Source organism: Scyliorhinus canicula, chromosome 4 (genome assembly GCF_902713615.1).
Source record: "Scyliorhinus canicula chromosome 4, sScyCan1.1, whole genome shotgun sequence".
Taxonomy (NCBI): Eukaryota; Metazoa; Chordata; class Chondrichthyes; order Carcharhiniformes; family Scyliorhinidae; genus Scyliorhinus; species Scyliorhinus canicula.
In genome coordinates, this window is record NC_052149.1 from 214,711,511 (window position 1) to 214,729,238 (window position 17,728).

Sequence of the window (17,728 nt, forward strand, 5' to 3'; positions counted from 1 at the left end):
TCCTTGTAAAATAATTTCACAGGGAATACTGGAACTTCTTGATATCATTTGTAGAATGTGCACAGAGTAATTTTCTTCTGCACAATGTGATGTTTTGTGTATTTCTGCTGGTGTTGAACTATGTGTCATGGGAATTATTGTACTTGCAGTAACCATACTGCAATTGTCAGGCCCACATACATGGTGGTTTGATCAAGGTTTTGTGATACAAGACTTCTAATGTCACCCTGTTATTCCAGATAGTTAATTGCTGAAACATTCACCATCACACGGGCATTACATTAGAACTGTCAAAGGTTTCCTTGTAAGTGAGGAGGTGGCTACCGTTCTCCCTGATTTTCACCCACACAGCCCATTAGTAACAATGCAGATTGACTTTAAAAAAAGTATCAGACAATACAGTAATATTCAGATATCACATTCTTTTGTGAATATGATAAAGTGCTAACAAATGTGCTGAAAATAAAGCACAGAGGATGTCTTCGCAAACTGATTCATGAAGCCATTATATGTAGCAATCAGTGGAGGTCTTGCTGATTTTTTTCCCAGATATAAATGTTAACCTTTTAAACAATTCTTCAGGAGCAAACGTTTTGTTCAATCTTCAAACAAAAGTAGAATTTAAACACATGGCACAAATGCCAGATTCTTTTAAACATGAAGTGATCAAATATTAGCTTACTCCAATTAATCACCAGATGTTTTAGATTTACTGTAATGCTCATTACTTTAACTTTGCCGACATCACTTCAGATGTCACCCAGATTTGTCTACCTGCATTCATTTGCATACTAACCATGACATTAATTGAAGGGGGTGTGGTTACAAATGAGAAGAAACATGGCTTAGAATTTCTCATTTTAGGGAAAATGGAACACTTTGTCATCTTTTCTCTCAGTAGTTTCTGCAAATCTACCATCGGATGAGGAGCCCTGAGTGGCAATCATAAACAACAGTCACATACTTCACACTTCAGTAAGTACAGGTAATCACAGGTAATCAATCAGTAAATAACTCTTACTCAAAAAAAGTGGTCCAGCCAATGTCATCTGTTTTAGTTGCCAGGAGGCCACTATTCCCGTTGTACGTCAGCACAATCAGCTCCTGGTTCAGCAGTAATATCGTCTTTAGTTTTCCATTAGCGTCAATGGTCAGAGAACACACCTGGTTGTCTGAGAGTAAGTGCCGTGGCACCCCGTTGCTATCCCTTCGGATCCTTAAAGTGTTTCCATTGTTGTCAGTCACTTCCACAATGTCATTATCCGGGCTATAGGAGAAATTGTATATGTAGTCACCGGTGACCAGGCTCATTGTATACTGATGTAACCCGTTTGAATTGAAAACATATAGCTCCTGCTCAGCTGCTGAAGCAACCTCATAGAAGCTCATGGAGTTCATTTGCGGCTTGTTTCGATTAACTGCTCGGATGCGGATGTTGTTCAGGTCAGCTATGAAAATGGTCCCATCCGGCGAGACCGCTAGTGAAGATGGAGAATTCAACTCAGCATCTGTGGCATAGCCATCATCCCCCGAGAAACAGTCGCAGTTGACATCATTCTTGCAGTCACAGTCCGATGCCATCCCCGCCAGCAGGGAGATTTCCCCATTTGTTGTCACTTGCCGTACACGGTTTATCTTCTCATCGGTTTCTGCAATGTAGAGTATGCCAGTGTGGGAGACAGCAATGGCACTGGCTGACTCCAGTGCAGAGTGAATGGCCAGCTTGCTGAGTGAGTAATCTATGCCAGGAACCTGACAGTGCATTGGTCGGCCAGCTATAATGCTGACCTGGTGATTCTCAGTTATCCGCAGGATGACATTATTTTCCAGGACGTAAAGAGAATTATCCATTGGGTTGATGGCAAGATCCGTTGGCCATTCTAAGCGTACCTAAGTAGAGGAAAATGGGAATTTGCAACATTGAATCTGGTAATTAAAGCAAAAAATCTAAATTTATATGAAAAGGCATTATATGACTCACACGATGTTTAAGGTAGTTTCTCCTTTTTGAAGCATAATGCAGTTAGGTAGATATTTGACATTATGAAGGTATTTCAATTTCAATAGAAGTCGAGCTGTCATCTTCAATGGTCTCACTAAATGCTTGCTTATGACTACAACATTTTTCTTTTTTAAAATTAAATTTAGAGTACCCAATTGTTTATTTCCAATTAAGGGGAAATTTAGCATGGCCAATCCACCTAACCTGCATATCTTTGGGTTGTGGGCGTGAAACCCATGCAGACACGGGGAGAATGTGCAAACTCCGCACAGATAGTGACCCAGGGCCGTGATCGAACCTGGGTCCTCAGTGCCATAGGCAGCAGTGCTAACTACTGCACCACTGTGCTGCAAAACCAGAACCTTTTTCTGATGTAATGTCTATTGTTGGTAACTCTCTTTTTGAGTCATGAACTATATAAACACTCTCTCTCTAACATGCAAGCCTCCCCTTGCACCATGGCCTTCTTAGCAATTCTCTCTCATTCTCACAGCTTCTGATAAAGAACAACCTCTGAGGTAATGCAGATGCTTATGGATTCTTCCGTAACAGATATCGAACTTCGCCACATCCGTTTCAATTGTTCATATCACAATTTTACCGTAACACCCCATTCTACCCCATATGTCCTCTAAAAAAAAAAAATCACATATTGCTTATTCCCTCCAGAACTGAACCCACCAAAATATTTTTTTTTTCTGGATTACACCTTTGCATATGCCCTAAAGCACTGTAGATATCAGTGATTTCATATTTCTGTTGGAAGTTTTGTGAGTTTAATTTCAAATGCAGCTAGTGATAACTGCTGCAATTTTTAGACGAGCCATTGCATGAGCTCAGACGAAGTGGCCACCTTGACTGCTAGTTGTAAAATAAGATATATCCAAAGAATTACAAGATGTTGATCATTTTCAGCCTGGTGACAGTCATCTAACCACAGGATCCAATTAAGAATTGCCACATCAACTTAACAAATCCGATGGAAGACAGATATTGCCTTTTCTACAATATTTTACCTGGCTAACATCCATGCTGGAAACGCAGCTCAGAGGACGAATTGCTGTTAAGTCTTTGGATCCGAGCAACGTGGAAATGATTCCATTTTGGTCAACTTTCCTAATCATGGTTGCATCGACAAAATACATCAGTCCATTCTTATCCACTGCTATCCCTGGGAAGAGCACAAGAACAGTTATGACCACTGACGTAAACTCTTATTATGGGTTAGAACACTACCCTTTCAGGGATTCAAGCTGAAATTTGGCTCAGAATGTCCTTGTAAATTTAGACAGTTTTAATCCTTTTGCTGGGAAGCATTATTCCACAGCACCAAACTGCTCACAAAATGGATCAATTCACAATTAACTGGAAGTTTCACTCAAAGCTGCCGCAAGGATGGCTGACATGTGAAATTTCATTGCAGATGGTGATATTTTGAGGCAGGTGTTGACATGTTAGTGGTAGTGGCGTAGAGAGAATTTTATCCTGCTATTGACCACGTATCAGTTGTGAGTCCTTGTTGCTGCTATTGGATGCAAACAAGGAAAAATGATGGAAAATGTTCAGCTCCCCAGGATTGAATTTCCTCACCTGGATCCGCACAAAATAGAAAAAAATACAGAACCATTACTGTACCTAATGTCTGAAAAAAAAAAGAATTATTTAACAAGTTCTGTGGCAGGGAGGGGAGGGGATACAAATTGGAGAGCAAGGGCACAATACTTTAATTACCTTAAGATGCCAGATAGTTCAGTGCAGCTCAACAGCTCATTCCCTATTGATTTTCAGATGTGTTTGAAGATAAACCCTTTTTTCTTATTTTTCTAAATACCTATGAGTCCATATTAGAAATGACATAATTGGCCTAGTCTGGGATATTGTTTGAAAAAGCATCCACCAAGAATTACTGATGGCCAGCCAACTAATAAAATATTATATTTACCTGAACTATTTATCAGTTAGAGTTGGCTACATGCATAAAATGGGTCACTCATTGGGTTTACCAAATTGGTTCCTAATAAGAAAAGTGTGTTCAGATAATTACACAAGTAATTATCTGAAAACATATTTCAATCCTCAAACCCATGTGTCACTAATTTCTGTGTAATAATACCACACAATTGTCAAAGATGAAATCTGGTCAAACCTCATGATTTCAAACTTGCAAATTTGTTGGATCATTCTTTTGGAAATTTATTTTACTTCAAAATGCCGGAGCCACTGATTTAAAAAAAAATGGTTCTCAGTTGGAAGCAGGATTGTTAAGTACTGAACTGATTTTGATTGAAATTATTTAGAGCGATCATAGCTTATCCTTAAATTATTTCTCTACAAATCTGCAGAGTGAATGATTTCTTAGGTTTGGCTTGCTCGAGTTGCCAGGATATGGATTATTTCTTAACTTTTCAGCAATCGGGGTGTCAAATAAAGCACCTGGGTTTATTGAGGCATGATATCAGGAATAGGTAAGCAAACTTGGATAGCTCCTGAAATCCACGCACAATGAACCCACATTAATTCACAATAATGCAGGCCCAATGCATACTTTGTGCTAATTGAAATGGTTTGTGACAGGCAGCACAGAACTGAATGTGCTGTTGAGTGACTGCACGCCTCAGCATGAGATCCAGATTTGTATGAGACGAACACCACTCCTCTATGACTTACTTAAAAGTTAGAATGCAGATTTTGCGTATCTATAGTTCAAGATAAAAAACCATTTTAAAACCATGCTATCCTCCCACAGTCCAAAGATGTGCAGTTTAGGTGGACTGGGACTGATAATATTGCCCGATAGGTTAGGTGGGGTTACGGGGATAGGGGTGGCAGATTGGGTGTCGGTTGGTTGGGTGCTCTACAAGAGCAAGGGCCAGTGAAGACTCGGTGAGTCGAATGGCCTCCTGCACTGTAGGGATTCTATGAAATCGCTTCCATGTGCGAAAATTGCTTGCACTCATTCTAGTTCATTTTCTTGTATTTTTTAACTTAATTAGCTGGATAATGGGATACATAGGTGCAATAATATGTTGCACATTCCACGTGCTGTCCTATGCTAATTATTCATCTGCAACTAACGGATATCCATGCATACAGCGCCATGTTATCTATCCTTAAATCAACACTTGATTCTTGTAGTAGGGGTCTATTGTGATGTGGAATCTTGTAATGCAATTTTCTCGCTAAAGATCACTTTGCCAGCCTTGTTCCATAAACATTCCTGCCTTAGGAGCAGATGCACTGGTTGAAGTAATTCTCATCATTTCACACAGATGAAGAATAAAAAATTGCCTACTTTTGGTCGTGGGCTAGAATTCTTATTTCTCTGTATGAAATTGGTGGGCTTTTTCATAAACATTGCCCTGTTTAGCCACTGAATGCACTGCTGTTCAATGTTACTGGTGGACACAATAACTTGCAGTTAGAAAAATGCAGCAGTTATTTCTACATGATGCAGTATCACACAGAACAGCACTGTGGGTGTGCCTACACCAGAGGGACTGCAGTGGTTCAAGAAGGCTACCTTCTCTAGGGAAATTAGGGATGGACAATAAATTCTGGCCTACCTATCGACTCCCACATCGCATGAACATAAAATAAGAAGCAAGCAGACAGGCACTGAGGAAATTTTAAAAAGAAGAATACCTCTGGGGGTCATCAGCGTAGCTCCAACTGCCTTCCCACCATCACCACATCTGGCTTCATCAAATGGCACGCAATGCTCTCCCGTCCCTGCTACTACCTCTGAATTAGTAGCAAGATCTTCTGCTCCATTGAGAGACTTGATGCGGATGATCTGACGACTGTTTGTGTCCGAGATATACAGTGCCCCTGTGACAGGATCAACTGCCATGAAGTACTTGTGGGCCGGGTTTGCGCTTTAAAATGAAAGACAAACACAAATTTGGTTGAGTTTCATACTTCTCAGACTCTGGTTTCAATGCAAAAAAGAGCATCCTCATTGCTGTAACATTTTTTGAAAAAGTGTATGGTAATGCGTTTAGTGTTCTTATAACTCACCCTAAGCTGCTCCAACAGCATGCCTGCAAAATCTTACTGAGCAACCTGATATTTCCATTTCCAAATTCATTCACACGTGGTTTCCTTGAGGCAGACTGACAAATTCATGACCAAAATCATGTCAGTTATATAGACCTGTGCCCACAAGTAGCTTGTTTGACGTTGCCCACAACTATCTTCACTTCGGACTTACACCTGTCCAAGATCTTCACATCAACTTGGGCTCCACATATTTGTAGAGTGACTATGTTCCGAGGTTGTAACATTTAATGTCCCAACAAAACACTTCATAACTTTAAGGGCATTCAAATGAAATGATAAAAATACAACAATTATTTTTGATTGCTTTTACATGAACTGGTCTATGAAAATTAACTAATGGGTTTTGAAGGTCCAGGGCCTTCCTGGTTGTTTCATTAGGGCACGAGTTTCTCACAACAGGATGTCAACACACATTTAAATGAGGTCGAAAATGAATGTAAATAACAATGAGAAACAAACCACACCTGAAATTGTGTTTTGCACACTTTCAGATTACTTGAATCAAAGTTCTAATTTGAAGTCCACAGTTAAATCTTTAAAATGCAAAGTCAGCAAATATTAATGCGAGAGCTTTGTCTTACAATAATTTATGATAAATCCCTCTTTTCCCCCTCAACAGATTCTGAACTCTGGTTCTCCTAATGATTATGCACGTTGTACCCTAAATTCTTCTTTATATCAGTCTCTCAGTCTCTACACTATAGCTTTGTCCTCACATTTCAAATTGAACACATTCAGCTCCCACGTCATGCATCTTTATTAGTTTTTCTATAATCTCAAGAGGTTTTCTTGCTGCCACCATGTATATGCAGAACAAAAATGTTGAAATCTGGTTGTCAAAGATATAAACAATGGACCATGATAAAGAATACCTCAATTTTGCTGACCATTTGTGCTTTTCTCAAGAAACTCAATGGAAAGACCTGTCTTATAACTCAATGCCAGCCATTTGTAATCCCTCATTGCTATGGTTTCCCAGCTGATTTATCGAACAATGTATGTGCTTTTCTAATAAAAGCCCAAACTATAAACTTATCTGCACAGAAACGTAACTTCACAAGAGCGTATGCCACTAAAAAGTAGATTTAAAAGATTAAACAATATGATGAGTTCAATAAAGGACTACAAAATAAGTCTACACGTCAGAAAGGGGATAGTAGCTTTTTGGTAAATACCGTCTATATTATATACTGTTAACAGTAAATCCATATCACCAGATGATGTCTCTGTCCATGTCTTTTTTTTAAAAAGGATTACATTTTAACACTTTTGTTTCCAGGGCTCCTCCATTTAACCCCAGACAATTTCCATTTTGTTTTTCCTCACCAATTATCTTTGCTTTTCCTTTACATTTCCGAAAATAACTGAAGCCTTGCTGGAGTGGGATTCACAGATAACAATCACCTTCTCTCCTCTACCTTGCTCAAGCAATGATTATTCTGGAGTATTTCTGAACTGACTCCGAGTGTCAGCAGCCTATTTAATCACAGGCAAATCAAATCTTGACCCTTGGGCACTCATTGTCCATATTTGCCCACGCCAAGTAGGGATCGTCGGACAATGTTTAGGAACTGGAAACTTGCCGGATTTTTCATTCTCCAACCTCGGGCTGTTGAAGCAAATTGTAGCTCTGCTAGTGCCTGAATTGAGAGCATCCAGCTCAATAGTAACTGGAGACTTTCCTCCTCCGCTCAGTTGCTCCTTGCTTAGTACTGGAGACCAAGAGAGACAATCAGCCTTCTATTTTGTTGAGCAAAAATTGGAACATATATCATGAGGATCTCACTGGTAGTCCTCATTCATGGTCCCAGAGAATGTAACTGTTTTACACATTAATCACAGATAGTTTTGTGCATTCTGACCTGGGACCGTACTTAGCAAAACATGACACATGAAAGTGGAAATTACAGAGAGGGCAAGGATATAAAATAGTTATAATGGGAGACTTTACATTGATCAGAACAGTAACAAAGGGCAGAGACGGGAAAGAAATTCTGGAGCGTACTCAGAGGAATTTTCAACAGCAGTATGTTTCCAGTCCAATGAGGAATGAAGCATTGCTGGACCCTGTGTTCTGGGGAATGAGGTGAGTCCAGTAGGTCAAGTGTCAGTACATTTAGGGGTCAGTTATAATAGTATCATAAGGTTTAGGTCATCTATAGAAAAGAACAAGCAGCAATCCAGAGGAAATGGGGTGAGAATGTATCTAGCCCAGCTAAATTTGAATCCAAAATGTTGGCAGGCAAACTGTAACGGAGTAATGGGATGCCTTTAAAGAAGAGTTTTAAAAAATTTAATTGACAGGACATGGGCATTGCTGGTTAGTCTAGCATTTATAGGCCATCCCTACTTGCTTTTCAGAATGTGGTGGTCAGTTCCCTTCTTGAACCACTGCAGTCCTTCAGGTACACCCACAGTGCTGTTAGGGAGGGATTTCCAGGATTTTGCCCCAGCGACAGCAAAGGAACAGCGATATATTTCCAAGTCAGGGTGGTGAGTGACTTCTCCTATTCTTTCTTTTCTTCTCGGATTTGTTTTTTCATTTTCCTTTTGAATCTTCTACATTGAACCTGGTTCGATATCTGTGGCCTCTGTCTTTCTAGATGGTAATGGATGTGGGTTTGGAAGGTGCTGTTTAAGGAACTTTGGTGAGTTACTGCAGTGCATCTTGTAAATGGTACCCACAGACAGTTAAGGCAGAGGTTCAAGGTGAGAGGGGGAAAGTTTAAGGGAGAGTGATGGGTGCCTGGAATGCGATGCCCGAGGATGTGGTGGAAACATGCACATTAGCAATATTTAAGAGGGATCTGGATGGGTACACGAATAGGGAAGTAATAGAGGGATATGGACCAAGTAAGGGCAGAAGGTTTTATTTTTAAGTTAGGGCATCATGATCGGGATAGGCTTGGAGGGCCGAAGGCCCTATTCCTGTGCTGTACTTTGCTTTGTTCTACATTCTCACAAGTGGCAAAAATAGAGCAGAGCCCCAAGATGGCAAAGATGATGGAGAGTAAGATGAAGCAGAAAAAGGGCGGATGTCAGCTGGATTGTGCAATATGAGAACCAGGCTCAATGCAGGAGATGCAAAAGGAAAACGAAAAAACAAATCAGAGAAGCAAAGATAGAATAGGAAAAGTGACTGGCAGCTAACATAAAAGGGAGTCCAAATTCTTCTTTCAGCACCTAATTAATAAAAGGGTGGTAAAAGGAGGAGTGGGGTTGATTATGGACTTAAAAACAGATTTACACATGAAGGCAGGTGACATGGTTGAGGTATTAAGTGAGTATTTTGCATCTGTCGTTACCAGTAAAGAAGATGCTGCCCAAGTCATACAGAAGGGGAGGTAAACGAGACATTTGTTGGGCCAAAAATTGACCGAGGAGCTATTAGACTATTTTCTAAATGGGGAAATGCTTAGGAAATTAGGAGCACAAAGGAACTTGGGAGGCCTTGTTCAAGATTCTCTTAAGATTAACTTGCAGATTCAGTCGGCAGTTAGGAAGGCAAATGCAATGTTTGCATTCATGTTGAGAGGGCTAGAATACAAGATTAGGGATGTACTTCTGAGACTGTTTAGACTCTGGTCAGTCCCCATTTGGAGTATTGTGAGCAGTTTTGGGCCCCGTGTCTAAGGAAGGATGTGCTGGCCTTGAAAAAGGTCCAGAGGAGGTTCAAAAGAATGATCCCTGGAATGAAGAGTTTGTCACGAGGCACAGTTGAGGACTCTGGGTCTGTACTCATTGGTGTTTAGGAGGATGAGGGGGGAATCTTATTGTAACTTGCAGGATACTGCAAGGCCTGGATAGAGGGCACGTGGAAAGGATGTCTCCACTTGTCGGAAAAACTAGAAGCAGAGAACACAATCTCAGACGAAAGGGACGATCCTTTAAAACAGAGATGAGGAGAAATTTCTTCAGCCAGAGGGTGGTAAATCTGTGTAACTCTTTGCCACAGAAGGCTATAGAGGCCAAATCACTGAGTGTCTTTAAGACAGAGATAGATAGGTTCTTGGTTAATAAGGGTATCGGGGTTATGGGGAGAAGGCAGGAGAATGGGGATGAGAAAAATATCAGCCATGATTGAATGGTGGAGCAGACTCGATGGGCTGAGTGGCCTAATTCTGCTCCGATGTCTTATGGGTTTATAGATAGGCTAACTGCACTGAGAATTGCAAATATTTCACACCCTTATTCAAAAAGGATGTAAGGATAAGCCCATTACAAACCAATTAACCTTGGTGGTGGTGGACAAGGGTCTCTACCCCACCACACCACCTTTCTGTTTCACCCCGCCGGCGGGATGCTTTGTTACACCGGCCGGTCAATGGGGTTACTCATTCCCACGCCACGCGGTCGGGAAATGAAATGAAATGAAAAATGAAATGAAAATCGCTTATTGTCATGAGTAGGCTTCAATGAAGTTACTGTGAAAAGCCCCTAGTCGCCACATTCCGGCACCTGTTCGGGGAGGCTGGTATGGGAATTGAACCGTGCTGCTGGCCTGCCTTGGTCTGCTTTAAAAGCCAGCGATTTAGCCCAGTGTGCTAACCCAATCCCCGGGCTGCCGGAAAAACGGAGCATCACGCCAGCGGAGAATCCAGCCCAAGGTTTTCAGGCCTTCCCGCTGCAAGGATCGTCTTGTCTTACTGAAAGACAATTGATGTGGAGATGCCGGTGTTGGACTGGGGTGAGCACAGTAAGAAGTCTTACAACACCAGGCTAAAGTCCAACATGTTTGTTTCAAACACTAGCTTTCGGAGCGCTCATTCACCTGAGGAAGGAGCAGGGCTCCAAAAGCTAGTGTTTGAAACAAACATGTTGGACTTTAACCTGGTGTTGTAAGATTTCTTACTGTTAAAGACAATTAACTTCGGCTGAGCTCCCGAATTTCCTGTGGCGGGTCTGAAAAATCCCGGCTGATAATTTGGGACAAAATGTAGTCACTCGGGCAAATGCGGATTAATGAAGGAAAGTCAGCAATCATTTGTTAAGGGCAAATTGTGTTCAAGAAACTTGCTTGTTTTTTTGATGAGGTAACTGAAAGGGTAGATGCATGTAATGTGGCTGATGTATTATACCTGGACTTCTAAAAGGCATTTGGTAAAGTGCCATAAACAGATGAATGAACAATGTTAGAGCTCATGAAATAAATAGGCAGTACCAGCATGGATGCAACTTTGGCTCAGTGACAGGAAACAGAGAGTAGTGACGAGCAGTCTTGTTATGGACTGGAACAAGAGGCGGGTTTCTCCGACCCTCTGCCGTCAATCCCGCCCCCACAGTGTTCCAGATTCTCCGCCACCAGAGATTCGGCGGGGGCGGGAATCGCGCCGCGCCTGTCGGCGCCCCCCCCCCCCCCCCCCCCCCCCGGCGATTCTCCGGCCCGCGATGGGCCGAAGTCCTGCCGTGGTCAAGCCTTTCCCGCTGGCGGGAATCAAATCACCTACCTGACTACGGGACTGGCGGCGTGGGCGGGCTCCGGCGTCCTGGGGGGGATCTGGCCCTGGGGGTGCCCCCACGGTGGCCTGGCCCTCGAGCGGGGCCCACCGATGGGCGGGCGGGCCTGTGCCGCGGAGGCACTCTTTTCCTTCCGCCTTCGCCATGGTCTTCACCATGGTGGAGGCGGAAGTGACCCCCTCCCCTGCGCATATGCGGGGATGACATCAGCAGCTGCTGACGCTCCGGCGCATGCGCGGACTTACGCTGGCCGGCGAAGTCCTTTCGGCCCCGGCTGGCGTGGCGACAAAGGCCGTCCACGCCAGCCGGCGGAGCGCCAACCACTCTCGCGTGGGCCTAGCCCCTCAATGTGAGGGCTTGGCCCCTAAAGGTGCGGAGACTTTCGCACCTTTGGGGCGGCCCGTCGCCGGAGTGGTTCACGCCACTCCAACACGCCTGGACCTCCCATCCCGCCGGGTAGGGGAGAATCCCAGCCAAGGTTTATCGTGGGATTGGTGTTCGGATTCCTTCATTTCTTGATATATCTCAATGATCTAGACTTGGGTGTGCAGGGCACAATTTCAAAATTTGCAGATAACTCAAAATTTGGAAGTGCTGTGAACTGTGAGGAGGGTAGTATTGAACTTGAAAAGGGCACAGTCAGCATGGTGGAATGAGTGGACAAATGTAATTTAATGCGAGAAAGCGTGAAGTGATTTATTTTGGTCGGAAGAACAAAGAGAAGAAATATAAATAAAGGCTATAATTCTAAAGGGGGTGCAAGACCAGAAGGACCTGGGGGTCACCATAATCGTGTGCACACTGCCAGGTCTTTGGCTCATGTCTCTCTATCCTGTGCCAATCTGTACATTTTTCAGTAGCTTCCTTCAATTTTCAAGGCAACCAACATTGATATTCTCTTCCCCACTCTTCTTCCTTGAAATCTTCCTCTGTAACTTCTCTTACAAGTCAGTTTCCTCTTAAGAGCCTCCTTACCCAGACTATCAGTTTCTAATTAAGTTTTGCAAATTTCTTGGCTCATTTATTCTCCACAAAACTTCATTATTTGTAACTTTTTCTGTCCCGCTGATACTTACCCTTCTTCGCCAAACTCACATTTCAGAGCTATTTCGCTTTGATCCGAGTCTCACATTCATACAAAACAACACTCCAAATCAAGCCCTTTTTCTAAGTTGCTTGAGTTATTCATTCAGTTTTCTGGTTAGCAACCGTCTCTTCTTACCGAATGCAACCGCTCCCATTGCTATCCTTGCTCTTATTTCTGTGTCGCCCCTTTATCTGCAGATTTTATGCTTCTCAAATCCTTGAATTTTTGTACCTGCTCTAGTTTTCTTCCTTCTATGAATATGTGAATATTTCTTGGTGATTTTGATGTTCACGTCACTTTGGGATGAGGCATCCCAAAGTTCATGCCTGCTGTTACTAGTCCGTCTTCTTGTTCTTGTAACCCTTCTTCTACGCTTGCGACAATTGCTTTGACATCTGCAAATCTAATGTTATCACTCCACCCCCAATCTTAATGCTACATTGTGTTTACAAATGCTTCCTTGATCATTGCTTTTGCATAGACAGTGAAGAGGACTGGTGATAAACAGAATTCGAAGAGGCGTCAACAAGAGTGTTCTTTAGCAATGGCAATGTACGTATCTGCACACATCATTGAGGGTGGCAAGGCAGGTTGAGAGAGCAATTACTAGAGTGTATGAGATCCTGGGCTTTCTCAATCGGGGCATAAAGTACAAAACACATATGTGATGATAAACCTGTATAAAACCTATGTAAAAATATAAACTGGTTTGGCCTCAAGTGGAGTATTATGTTTAGTTCTGGACATCGCCCGTTAAGAAAGATGTGAAGGCTTCAGAGAGGATGCAGTAAAGATTCATGAGAATGTTTCCAGGGATGAGGAACTTCAAATTCACAGTTAGATTGGAGAAACGGGTTGTTTGCCTGAGGGAAGGAAAGATCAAGAGGGGATTTGATCATTAGGAGTATGGAGAGAGTAGAGAGGGAGAAGCGTTTCTCATTGGTGGAAGGACTGAGATTCAGAGGACATGGTGAGCTCAAGAAGCAATGGTGACAGAAGGAAAAACATTGTTATGCAGCATGTGGTTAGGATCTGGAATGTACTTCCTAAGAGCGATGGAGGCAGATTCAATTGTTACTTCCAAAAGGTAATTGGATAATTACCTGAAGCAGGGCTACAGGAAAAAGTGGAGAATGGGCATGGATGAGTTGCTTTTGCAAAGAGCTGGCAAAGACAGATTGGGCCAAATGACCTCATTTCATTCTGTACTATAACCATTCTATGATTCAGATGCTAAGGATGCTTAAAAATACCCTACAGCCAATGACTTATTCACAGAGAGTGCATCCAAAAGCAATAGCCAGCTGATGCGCAGCAAGTTTTCACAACCAGCAATGGAATAAATGACCAGATTATCTGCTGTGTGGTTTTGGTTGAGAAATAAAGGCTGGTTGAGGATACTAGAGAACTTCCCTTTTTGGGGAAGCCATGGCATCTTATACAGCGAGATGGAACTTCAATTTAGTATTTGCTTCAAAAGACAGCAGTGTTCCCTCAATATTATAAAGCCATAGAAAAATCGGGTGCACCAAATACAGCCCTGAGGTGGATCCATTTTCCTCCAACTTTTCTTCCGATAAACTGTATACAAGGGGCTAGTCTACAAATAACTATTAACTATTGATGGTACCGTTCATTACAAGCACTTATTTTCAGAGTTACCTTTGCTAAGAGTAGGTTAAGCAGTAACAGGACAAAAAAGAAAGAGAACAAGATATTTTTTCCGAAGAAGGTATGTTAAAGCGATTGGCTTACCTATGTCTAAAATCTTTATTTCTTTGTGGAAAGACAGCAAAAGAAAAAGAGGAACAGGCAAAAATTATCCAAGACATACATTGTTGCATCACTAGTTTGTTAAATGATTGCTGAAGTTATTAAAACCGACTGAGGTGACAGGCAAAATTGTACTGAAGATCAAGGAGAGATAGATGCACGGTTGCTACAATATTGGTGAAACTTCATATATAATTGTAGAGGTTGATACATTGAACATTTCAAATGTATCATTCGCACTTTCTTACTGTGCTGTTAATATTACTGTTGTAACATCTAAGGAGGTTAGATCCAACTAACTCAGTAAGTCAACCTGTCAGCATGATTTTTGTTCCATGAAATGCAAATGGCAATAATGAATTGAAATATAAATATTTCAGATTGTTCCAACACTCAATGTAAACATGCTTGAGCTGTTAATAGAAGCGAGTGAAATAAAAATAAATAGAATGAAAACAAAAATGATTCAACAGTGATAACCACCAAATCTGTTTTCTCTCTCATACGAAGTATCAGAAAACATTTAATTCATGTACTGACATTTAGCCCACAGTCTGAGCTGATAGACTCATACAATCTCAGAACAGAGCAGGGTTCAAATAAATGTAGACATTCTCCCTGTGACATATAATATCTCATATTCAAAATCACATACATAGGACTTTTTTTTGTTTGGAATTCTAACTCCTTCTGAGCTAGAACATAGAAGATTAATTGCTGCTGATATCGCCACAAAATTTTAAAACACGCTTTTAGCTTAAACTATCAATCTCAGGCACATTTTTGGTAAACATGACACTCGATGAAACATTTCTGGAGCCAAGGTGAGGGTGTCTGGTTAAGTTAGAAGCGATGAGCCAAGTCTTCCTCAGTTGAGGAAAGGAGGAGGGGATTCTGTAATACCGGAAAACATGTAATTCCAATTGATTTTGCTGACAACTTATTATTACGCCCCTCTTTTGCGTCTCTCTGCTCCACATAATGACATCTGCCAAGCATAAGAGCTGAAGTTTCACTCCATGACTTCTGCCGATGATGCCCCTTGGCCACCTGCTAGAAGCTGTTTGAGTGCATCACCAGATGAGAATGAAATTTCACTTTCCCCTCGCTTCCTGCAGGGAAGCACCTGGCTCCAATCAGCATCAATCCTAATGGCAGTATGGAAATCGAAAAGATTTGGCTGAGGGTGAATCGCAGGCGTGGAATCTGCATGCTATACTCCACAGCACAATGCATTAACTTGCCAGTGCGTTGCATCACCACATTACAAACTTCTCTTCAGAGACATTTAAACCAGCAGCATTCAGGATATCTTCCCAATACTTGTCAGGGTGTAGTTAATGGGGAATAACTGCGCTTTTATCTGCAAAAAGGAATTTCACCCAACTAGCAGGACCCTGAAGGAGGAAGGACATAAGGTCATGAATTATTTTTGAACAGAACAGTACAATATCTCACAAAATTAGAAAACTTAGGGAAAGATAGACAACATCAATGTTTAAGTCACTGTTAATGTACAGAATAATGCCAAAACCGGATCACGTTAAAAATACAATAATCCATCAAAGTGGTTCACATAGCATCACAAGATGTAAAACTTTTATCAGTTTAACACCACCATTGACGACATCTTGTATTCATACTGTGCGGGGATAGGGGTGGTGGTGGTGGTGGTGGGTGGGTGGGGGGGGGGGGGGTGAGGTGGGGGTGCAGGCAAATAGGTCAAACGGCTGAGTCCGCCACTTCCACAACCCCGTGCGATAATATGCTAGGTTGGCAGTTACCAAAGTCGGAAGCCTGCCTGCCATAAGTAAAAAAATAATTAAGGGTTATTTAGGTTTTTTGGCAAGCCTATTGACCTGAATAATATGCTGCCATGTTAAAATACATTTTGCATGGCCAGCCACGCAGAATTGGGCAGGCCATTTTTAAGCACCAATATGAACAAAGGCTTCTCATTTGGGGGGTGACCGGCATTAATTGGGGGTATCCTCCCCCCCCAAAAAAAGCTGTCAAAAACTCTTCCATCTGTGCAGCCTACCTAACTTTGATGCAAGTTAGGACGCTGTGGCAAGTTCAAAATATGTATCTTCCATGAATGTGTTCCAGGATGTGATCTTTTATAAAAACACAAATGAAGAGGAAGGGGGAAGGGGAGGTTTAATGAGTTCCTTTGGTTGTTTTGTTTTGCTAGTAATGGGTCTCAGGGTGGAATGCAAAGGACATTAGTCTTCTGTAATTGAATTTTGTCACTTGTGCTGAGGAAATATGGATCCAAATTTTACTTTACTAGAAGTTGCAGAAAAATATCACACCCATTTATTTCCTACTTAAATTACTTTCATTTCCCAAGGGATGACTATTTGATAGGTCACTTTCTATAGCTCTGAATACAGGTTTATGACTGAAGAACTACAGTGGGATTTGAAAGAAAAGTACTCTTGTCATATCAGAAGGTGATTTTCTATGTGCAATGTAACTTATCAGCTTCTTCCATTGTAATTTTGAAAGGATGGATGAACTCCTAGTTTATATTTCCGCAATAAAGCAACCATTATACTTAAAATTTTAGATGGATAGGTTTTTGAACTGCTCATAAACTTACTGTTACAGGAAAGCACAACATAATGGAAAATCAGGGAGGCAGTGGAGGGAGGCATATTGTCACTGCAGTAGTCTGGGACCTGGGTTCAAATCTTGCTACGGCAGATGGTGAAATTTGAATTAAATAAATATCTGGAATTAAAAGTCAAATGATGACCAGGAAACCAATGTCAATTATTGTAAAAACCCATCTGGTTCACTGGCCAACATGTGACTCCAGATCCACAGCAGACTCTTAAATGCCCTCTGAAATGCAGTGTAGTTAGGGATGGGCAATAAATCCTGGTCCAGTCAGCGAACTCATGTCCCAGAAAAATGAATAGTTTTCTAAAAGAATTATATGGCATTCTATAGCTTACACATTTCAACGGCATACACAACTCCTGCTAGGAGGGTACGGAAACATTTCATGTTTGAGTACCTGCTGAGTGAGAAATGCTGCTTCACGAGATTACCCTTCTGCCAAATGTTTAGCATATGGATTTTCTAGGGGATTTTTTGAGGGGTGGAAACAGTGAAAGAATATTCTTTATATTCTTTAAAAAAAAATAATATTATAACGATAATGAAGAAATAGCAACAGCAATTCTGATGTAGCAAGGCATTGTGTAATGTAAGTGTTATAGTATTTAAATAGTTTGTCTCTGCTGGTGGAACACCACATGATCAGTAGTGATCTGTGTTTGCACAGGCTTTGGTTTCTCTCTTCCATCTGAGACTTGTACGAAGCACCATCTTCATAATAA

The 17,728-nt window shown here is 41.6% G+C and overlaps 1 protein-coding gene across 22 annotated transcripts in view; it reads right to left on the reverse strand.

Moving 5' to 3' along the window:
* LOC119965371 (teneurin-2-like) overlaps positions 1 to 17,728 on the reverse strand; it is a 3,273,255-nt gene that overhangs the window by 36,835 nt on the left and 3,218,692 nt on the right. For 20 of the 22 annotated variants that reach the window (XM_038796070.1, XM_038796068.1, XM_038796065.1 and 17 more), the window contains 4 exons: positions 14,361 to 14,381; positions 5,645 to 5,877; positions 3,019 to 3,173; positions 1,022 to 1,890 (listed from right to left, as the gene is read on the reverse strand). In XM_038796070.1, the coding sequence (XP_038651998.1) occupies positions 1,022 to 1,890; positions 3,019 to 3,173; positions 5,645 to 5,877; positions 14,361 to 14,381 (1,278 nt within the window). The remainder of the gene's footprint in view (positions 1 to 1,021; positions 1,891 to 3,018; positions 3,174 to 5,644; positions 5,878 to 14,360; positions 14,382 to 17,728) is intronic. The other 2 variants (XM_038796059.1, XM_038796056.1) reach the window with 1 other exon arrangement.